Source organism: Austrofundulus limnaeus, unplaced genomic scaffold (assembly GCF_001266775.1).
Source record: "Austrofundulus limnaeus strain Quisiro unplaced genomic scaffold, Austrofundulus_limnaeus-1.0 Scaffold101, whole genome shotgun sequence".
Classification (NCBI taxonomy): Eukaryota; Metazoa; Chordata; class Actinopteri; order Cyprinodontiformes; family Rivulidae; genus Austrofundulus; species Austrofundulus limnaeus.
The window spans coordinates 966453-975633 of NW_013952503.1; the positions used below are offsets into that span (position 1 = coordinate 966453).

Genomic DNA, 9181 nt, shown 5'->3' on the forward strand with positions numbered 1-9181 from the left:
TGTGTGTGTGTGTGTGTGTGTGTGTGTGTGTGTGTGTGTGTGTGTGTGTGTGTGTGTGTGTCACTGTGAAGGAGGCTAAGCTAAGAAGCTAACCGGAAATCGTGTGTGCTGTAAACAACCCGAGAGGAGAAATATACCGAGCCGAACGAGACGACTGTAAATGAGAGCTGTTGCTTTGTCAGACAAATTTATTTTAATTTGGAAGCCTTAACACAGACTGGCTTCATTCTCTTCCTCCACTGCCGTAGCTAAAATTACTAGCAGACACTGCGCAGAACATCGATGTCATTCAAAACTCCTCCATCTGTTTGCTGATTGGCCCAGGTAAAATAAACTACAAGCAGACACTGCATAGAAAATCGACATTCTGTTCTCTGATTGGCCCGGCTAAAAATCTGCCAGTGAAATCCTTGTCAATGGGATAAGTCCCAGACGGAGCAGTGAAGGGAAWCTATAATTGAGCGGAGCTGCGTAGGAAGGCAAGGGCCAGGCTATTAAAAAATAAGAATATTTAATAAAAAGATTTTTTTTGTTTATTTTTCATTTAACACCATTTAAAGAGTTTAAACAGGGTTCCCACCAGCTGGTTGTCTGGTTCCTTCTGCACAGCACTTTCAAAGAAGCGAACAGCTCCAGGAATGTCCCCCGCCTCCATCCTCTTCAGTCCTTCTGAAAAGGGGTCCGGGTGGGATATGTAGGGGTTGTCCTCTTCAAACTGATACCCCTGCGACAAATGGATGAAAAACAACAAAACTATAAATGTCAGAAACTAGGGCTGCGACAATGCATCGACAAAATCAATAAAAATAGATTAAAAGTGTTGGAAACAAATTTTCTATTGATTCGTTGTGTTGAGTGATTGATGATGGTATTAATTTAATGAATAAGCTTTAAGTTTTAATTTTCTGACAATGTCTGAGTGAAAACAAGGTATTTAGTGAATGGTTGTAATAAGCAGCTGTCTTGACTGAAAGCATCCTTAGGATGATCGTCACTAACAAGAGACTTTCCATGGTCAAACAAAGACATCACTGTAATGGTCCACACTTTTGTTCCAGGGTACACTCGTCCCTCAAGGACACCTTTTACAAAGCTCATGGAGAGAAAATACAAAAACTTTCAAGGACAGAGCATATATAGTGCATTTCTTTTAACTGAAGACATTTGACAAACATTTACTTATAACCGTATTACTATTTATTATAGTAACAAAATTCTTAAACAGTAACCTGTTTTTTGTGAGATTTGCTACGTCAGTCSAAATTTTCCAAATAAAGACGTCAAAATGTAAATAAAAATATTCCCCCCGATTTGTCGAAAACAATCACCTGATTAATCGATTATTATAATAATGGTGAGTTGCAGCCCTATCAGAAAGCCTTGAAACACAGAAAAAGTGTGATACTCCTCAGAGAACGGCGGCTCTGAGCAGCTACCTTGTCGTAAGAGGAGCTGAGCAGCTGATCGTAGTCCGACAGCCAGGGATGACTCTCTGCGTCTCTCTTGGCCATCTCCTCCCACTCCTGCTGCAGCTTCTCCCAGAAATCCACATCACTCTGCCAGAATAAAAGACACAAAACTTTATTTACTGGTTTCCTCACATCATTTTGTTTTAGGAGACATTTTTGACTTCACGTCCAGGAAAATTACCAGTTTATTGGTTGCTTTTTCAATCCAGACAGGAATAAGATTGAAAGAAAAGTGAGTTTTTTCCCCACTCAAAGAGGATTAAAGCTACTTTTAAATAAAGGGAAATGTCACGCAGACTGTTCTGAAAACCTTCCTTATTTTTCAGTTTTAACATTTATTCCTAACCCTACCAGAACACAATCTTTTATGGGTTTTATCCATTTTACCTCCACCGCAGCCTTGGCTTGATGAAAATCCGGTCCAGATGCAGTGAACTCATCTACCCAGGCTTCAGCCGACTCCTCCGACACCTGCAGAGCAGTGAAGAGCAATGACACCGGCTGCCACGAGTCCATATGTGCTGGCTAATAAAAAAAAACTTCTTGTGAGAATGAAAGATGGTGACGGTGAAAACGGGAAAGATGAAGCAGAAAGTTAACGTAAAGGAAGTAAAGATGAGAGCAGAAAGAACAGCTGAGAGGTCGTTTGCTACATGATTTTCTTTCTTCACACTTTTATTTTGGAAGAAAGAAAACTTATAACAGCAAAGATGCGTCTTTAATCTGTGCATGAAATAAAAATCTGGGATTTACTGTTAAAATTAACTCCTACGAATATAAAAAACCTACTTCTGCCACGACCACAAAGGTCCTACCTGCCTGACGACTCTGGCCCACTGCTCTGCTTGTTTAGCTTTAACTTTCTCAATTTGTTGGTCGGTCTCTGGAGGTTCCAAGGGAAGACTCCCTCCCCCCGTCTCCGTCAGGAACTACGATGGGAGGCGAGGACGGGGTGGTAAAATGGAACAATGTTTTTCAGGAGCAAGAGGCAGTAGGTGGAGGGAGTTTTATTGTTAATAAATAAATGAAGGTTGTTATTTGAGGGAATGGCGAGCCAGGAGTTTGGGGGAGGGTCGAAAAATGGGAACAGTACACGTCAGAGTTAGAGGACATGGGACAAGTATTCAGTCATAACAAAAACAAGAAGCCCATTTGTTACCAAGAAAAAGAAAAAACAAAATTATAAATAGGATTAAAAGGGAGAATAAAAGGTGATAAACAAGAAGTGAGATGATAAAAATTGGTAAATAAGGAATAAATGAAGAATTTGGAATCAACTTCTGCAAACACAAGTCAAAGCAAATAACACTAAGTGCAAAAAATATTCTCTTTTTCTTATTACACAATCAGGGAAGTTATTAAAGAAATTGCAGAAATAAGTGCTTGAGACAATGATGAGCTCGTTAACACTTATTAAACAATAAAATTCAAATAATTCAAATAGTTTAAAGAAACACTGAAAAAGCTATAACCTCAGAGAAAGACCAAGTTAAATAATGTGACCGCTGATAAATTAAAACACGCTATCTCTAGTTTCATACAGCTCTGTAACATACTCTTACTTTAATACATAAATATTATCCACTTTATTGCTTAAAAGATGAACTGGATGTTCTCCAACTAAACGGTCAAATTCTGAATTTAAATTCTTAAACAATAAAATGACAAATCTTCCTCTTGTATTTTATTAGTTTGCCTGGTTTGTTTTCATTTACAAATATTTTTTCTTATCTTGGCAGATTCTGTAGGGTCCTTCAGCTTTGTGATTTTTAGCAGAAAAACAAGTTAAAACCTAAAATCTGGCACTGGAAGCGTGACATCTGAGATTACAAGCACAGTAAGAATGAGATAAGAGAAAACAATGAAACAACCTTCTGTTGCAGACATAAAAAAAAAACTCAATTAAAATGAAAACAAGTCGAAGAACAAAATTTTCTCTGCAGCCTTGAGATTCATGTTGCAGACTCTGGCTCCATTTTGGTTACATTTGTGGAAAATATTACACTGCGTCAGATACCGGGCTGATGAGTCACAAGGCAGAGCCTATGTGCAAAAAAAAAAAAAAAAAAAAAAAAAAAAACCAACTCGCTCCCCACAGTTAGAACCATGCCCTCCTCAGTGGGCTGTGACTCGTACCTGGTTGAGGTTGGAGGCCCAGTTCTGAGCCTCCTGGGCCTGAACTTTATCTGTGAGCTGTTTGTCTGTTCTGCTCTCCACTGTCACACTGCCCTCGCCAATCTGCCTAATGAATCGCAGGAACTACACAACAATAAAAAAAAAAACGACAACAAAAATGTATTTACCATCACTAACTGGTCAGGTTTTGCTAATATGCAGCTAATTTCTCATGAAGTTTAAATAAAAACCTTAAAATAAACACTATGGAAGGTTGTGTAATCATTGCTCTACAGTTTTAAAGATTAATTTTATGGAAATATTAAAGAAAAAAGAGACAGAATATGGTGAAAGGTTTGACGTGTGGTGTAAGGATGATCCATGAATGACAGAAAGACACGTCGCTCACCTCTGTGTTTTGTAACTTGGGGTCATCGACCTTTGAGACGAGCTCATTGGCCGTCTGTCGCAGCTCATCTTCAGGCTGATACTCCTTTGTCCTGCCAAAAAAATAAAAAATAAAGTACCAACATGACGCTGGGCCGAGGTTTAAGGCGAAGCAGGAGTTCTGTTTTCTTGTGGTACTGCAGGCTGGAATGAATTAATTCAAGCTGAAACCAGAACTTTGCCTTTTGTTTGATGCCAGTGAAGGCCGAATGTCTTTACATGAGCTTTCATTCAAGCTCAAACGCTTCCACAACTTTTGCAAAAGCTTTAATCTAAATAAGTTCAACATAATTAAAGAAAGGCAGATGAAGTTAAAAGTTGGAAAAATTATAATCTATTTGAGAAACTCATTCAACAAGATGATTTTCAAGGTTGTTTTTCCCCCCTCTGTGCTTCTCTTCTCTTTTTTACTCCCACACAAGTGTTCTGCCTGTGCTCAGGATTAACATTTCTAAAAGCTCATTTTCTGTGTAGTTTCTAAGCACACATTACTCTCACCATTCACTCTCCTTGTCTCCAAGGTCCCCCAGCCACAATTTCTCYTCTGACTGCTCCAGATACTCCTCTGCCCAGCGTCCAGGGTCTGGAGCAAGAAGAGGAAAACGGTCATCCGAGCAAAAAACAAACAAAAAAAATATGATTTCAAAAAGATGAAACTGTTCTGAGCACAGTGCTCTCATTCAAAAACAGAAGACAAAACAACCAGAAAGCTGCACGACCAGCAGGTATCCGGTGTGAGAGGCGAACTCAAATTACCTGCGGCCTCAGCGATAAACTCTCTCGTCCAATCAGCATCTGCCGCATCGCCGAGAGCATTCAGCCCCGACGTGGCAGCCGGGTCGGAGGAACCTGAGAGGAACTCGGCTGCCCAGTCACCCGAGAGGGCCAGCGCCGCCACATCTGGAGCTGCGACACGGAAATATTTCTGCCTTTATTCAGACGGTTTGTGCATAATTCAAACCAACCCTGAAGAAAACACTTCAAAGCCGGCAAATAAAACGGATGATTAAAGAGTGAAAATGACAGAATGCCTCTTTGTGGAGCTTGTCTGTAGCTCTGCTGGTCAATCTGCTGCATCTCCTCCAGCAGCTGACCCATGTCAAAGGTGTGGGGGGGTCGTGGGGGGGCCTGAAGGAACTCATTTACCAGCTGAAGCAAAAAACACAAGAATAATATTACAGTTAAAAGCGACTAAATGTTTTCAGCAAGATAATATTCTAATGACTGATAGAAAACACTGACCTCTTCTTCTGTTGCTATTTCAATGGGTGTGGGAGCAATCTGATAATATAAAATAAATAAAATAARTAAAAATAAACAAAAATAACGGCGTCAGCAAGAGATTAAATGACTAGTCTGAAGAAAAACTCATTGTGTTTTTACTGYATGCATCACAACTCACTGTTGGTGTTGCACGGTGCCGCCAAGCCCCGTCTTCTTTGGTCATGTGACCGGTCAACTTCATGAGGGGATTGGCTCCCCCACATTCTGCCTCCACCAACTCCCGCATCGCCATGGCAACACAAGGATGAGGCAAACCCGACCACGCCGCCTAAAAACTGAGGAGGAGGAGAAAAAGGTGCGACACTAAGTTTGTTTTGGACGATTTAAAAATGTAAATTGTGTCGATGTTCTCGTGCATTGCTTCACATTAACGACAAATCTGTTTTAAACACTTAACACTGGCACTTGTACGTTCTTGCTCCAATAATTTATTCGTTAACCGAGCTGCAGTGCATGTGTTTTGAATATTAAAATAAATAAATAAATGTGCCTACACTAAATAGTTTCCCTACTATAAATCCAAAACATCTTGCTGCAGCAAACGAACAGGTCTGGACTGCAGATGCCTCCGTGCTCACTAACAATCAGTAGCAAGTCTGGTTAATCTCGTAAAACAGCAATTAATCTGCAGCAGATCAATCCCAAATTAAACTAACGAAGCAAACTAAAATGACAGCTGTCAGACAACGCATTATGCAGTTCTTAAACTGATGTATACAGTAATATCCTCTTATTTTAGAACTGTTTACAGCCCAAAGGCAAGACAGTTTAAATTTACTGCATGTATGATTACTGTAACATAACTTCAAAAATAGAAAACTATACATATTTYTAACCAGTGGGTCAGAAAACTGAGAGCAACAAATTCAGACTCCATCTGCTGTTTTTCGTGTCACTTTCTCGCTTTAAGTGAACCGTGAGTATCAGGGACATAAAGGCCCAGAAGGGATTTCAATATTTGCAGCATATTTCACTCAAGCAGTCAATTCAGAACATTTTAGCTTTTAACATCACAGCTGCTTTTACAAAAAACAAAACAAAAAAAAAAACATCAGTAGCGGATAAAAACTTAAGACAAATACAAGGTGGTTGTTAGTGTGTTGTTCACTCACCTGATCCTCAAAAACCAGAGTAATACTAGAGTTTAAAAATCATTTCAAATTAAAACCTTGCTTCTGCTGTGCTCGCCTGATCTGCAGCTCCAGAAATGAACAGACGACCAAATGTTATGTTTGCTGACCTACTCAAAAATCTCTCCAACCTCCCTGGAGGGACATGCAACAATGACCATTTTCATAATGAAAAATGAGCAGAAATTTAATTCCCTGTCTGTTCAAATCTACTCTTCACCAGAGCAACTAATTGTGTTCACCTAAAAAAAAAAAAACATCACATAAAATATTACACAACGTGCAGGTGGACTGCTCATTGCAGACCGATTCACACACAGCTGCTGCTTTATGATTAGGGTCAAAGTAAGAGGATTAAACAAAGATATTAATACAGACATTATCAGATAGGTCACTGTGTTTACATCACTCACTCCGAAAGGCTGCGTTCTAATATAAATGTTCAAAGCTTAATTGTTAAAAAAAAAAACTACACAAGTCATAAAAGGGTTTAACTTTAAGGGCGCACACCTGTCAGTCAGTGTTCAGGTGCCTGGCTGACCCCCCGATGCTAACTGGAGCTAAACAGCAACATTAGCTTCGTTATCTCCTCATGTAGCCTAATAAGCTCATTAAAGAATCAAATTGAAAAAGGAGAAATAAACAATAAACTACCGCTGTACTTTTAAAACAAGTGTGCTAAGTGCTAGTTAGCAAGCTATCAGAACAGGGCCATGGCACAGAGATGATTCCTGTAGCGAGTACCCAGAGGAGCAGTGTGATTAGACGGGTAGCATGATGTTCATCTCACCGCCGACAGCTCCTCCTGTGCTGTAGCCGAACAACAGTCGCTTTGCTCCGGTCTGTGTGTGTCCTCCCGCCTTCCCCCCTGGCTCCCGTTTCTGCACCAGAGTCCAGTCGGAACAAATGTGTTCCCAGCAACCGTCCGACACCGACCGCTGAGTGCTCTCTTAGCGCCCCGCTTTTCTATTTACCTTCCTGCTCCATGACCCACAAGACCCTTCACCGACCGATTGCTTTGGAACAGCCTACTTACGCTGCCTACGTATTCATCAAACGCATTTACGTACGGGGATGGCCACCGCTTTAAAACAAAAGAGAACGCAGGTTTACGTTAAAATGTGGGACCAAAGTCCAACAAAGGAACACCTTTATTTACAAAATCACGTGTCCGTGTTTCTGTGTCACAAAGAAATAAAAACTAAAATAAAACAATATATATGACTCCACTCTCAGGACACCCTAACAGTAGAAGCAGATGTTTTTTCCACTTCTTCTCAGGCTCATAAAAACATGATCCATGCAGAGAAGGGGTTAGGGTCATTTGATTGTGAAACCTTTTGGAATGTGAAAAAAAATGACTGGTGATKATTTGTACTGTGAGTGCATTTATCTAATAATAAATTAGACAAGCAGTTTAAGAAGTTTTATTGTTTTTTTGTTACTGAAGACCATCCAGGTTTGTAGATTTTGTAACAGAATTTCTTTCAGCACAAAAGTCACATGTTCTATGAACATGTTCATATGTTTGAAGTCTGCTTCAAGGTTTCTGAGGTCTGCACACAGTCTGTTTTATCTCACTTTATTTGTAAAGTCCAGTAAAGTAAAAGACACAACATTCTGCACATCTTCATACCCAGAGAGGCCTGATCCAGCTGTACCACAGTAMGGTAGGCTATCGTACTTGTCTGGGGATGAATAAAGAAAGATAAGCTGATCTGATGCAAACTGATACTCATTTCTAAACTGATACTTTTTGATTATTCAATCTGGTGGAACTATTACCATTATTCTGATCTGATTTTCAAAGTTAACTATTTATTTTGTGTGTCTTCTTGAATGGGTGTTCTTAAATGTAATTTCATAGTGCTCTGTACAATGACAATAAAGGCATCATCCTCCTCATCATCATGACATGGTTTTAGATTAGTGGTTCTCAAAGTTGGGTCCAGTGTGGGTCCTGAAACATTACGCTTGGTTGGCTCTTGAAAGATTTTTCAGAATGAATTAGATTTAAAAATTACTACAAACAACATTTGTTTTTAATTTTCCAGGTACCTACTTCAGTTCTTTTTGTCTAAATCTGAAAAGGTTGGGAACTGTCTAAATAATCAGACAACCAGGTTCAGATATTTCAGAGTAATTACTTGGTCTGAAATCACAATTATTTCAAAATTACTAATACGTTTGTTGTGTTAATTTCATTTTAGAAGGCATGTTTGGTGTCTTGTTGGTGATTGAAAATTGCCTGTAAACAGATTCAGTCCTCTGCTCAGGTCTGATAAAYAAATGGGGTGAATAAATCAAATAATCCAAAAAAAAAATGTTGATAGATAAATTTCATGGGCAGTAATAAAGTATCAGCATCTTCTTCTTGCCAAAGTATTCGGACAACATGAGTACTTTTGAACACATTACACATTTTGATTTTTGTTTTGTACACCTGCTTTCCTCCAGATTCTTAACGTGTTTTGGGCTTAGAGTAGAATAAAATGGAAATGGATTTGTCCCTCAGCAGGAATTTTCTTTCACAGCACTTCATGACAAGAAAAGCTTACAAGTTTAACAATTTGAGTAATTTTTCAGGGATGACGTCCTATTTGGAWTTTAATGAGTCATTCACTGCATCTAGTGAAAAGCCACAGGAACATTTGGTTAAATCTTTTCTGTCAAGGATGTCAGTGCAAAACTGCAAAGAACATCTTTCCACAACTGTTGATTTATATATATATATAT

General features: G+C 39.2%; 1 protein-coding gene across 2 annotated transcripts in view; it reads right to left on the bottom strand.

Annotated features, from left to right (window-relative positions):
• The window catches only part of pex5 (peroxisomal biogenesis factor 5), a 14251-nt gene extending 6783 nt beyond the window's left edge, over positions 1–7468 (bottom strand). The window contains exons 1-11 of one of the 2 annotated variants that reach the window (XM_014013464.1): positions 7236–7468; positions 5434–5590; positions 5274–5312; positions 5063–5180; positions 4788–4937; positions 4530–4614; positions 3994–4084; positions 3606–3728; positions 1857–1940; positions 1437–1556; positions 581–724 (exon numbers count right to left, since the gene is read on the bottom strand). In XM_014013464.1, coding sequence (XP_013868918.1) covers positions 581–724; positions 1437–1556; positions 1857–1940; positions 3606–3728; positions 3994–4084; positions 4530–4614; positions 4788–4937; positions 5063–5180; positions 5274–5312; positions 5434–5547 — 1068 coding nt within the window. In that variant the 5' untranslated portion in view covers positions 5548–5590; positions 7236–7468. The remainder of the gene's footprint in view (positions 1–580; positions 725–1436; positions 1557–1856; positions 1941–3605; positions 3729–3993; positions 4085–4529; positions 4615–4787; positions 4938–5062; positions 5181–5273; positions 5313–5433; positions 5591–7235) is intronic. The other variant, XM_014013465.1, reaches the window with a different exon arrangement.
• Positions 7469–9181: the final 1713 nt, after the last annotated feature.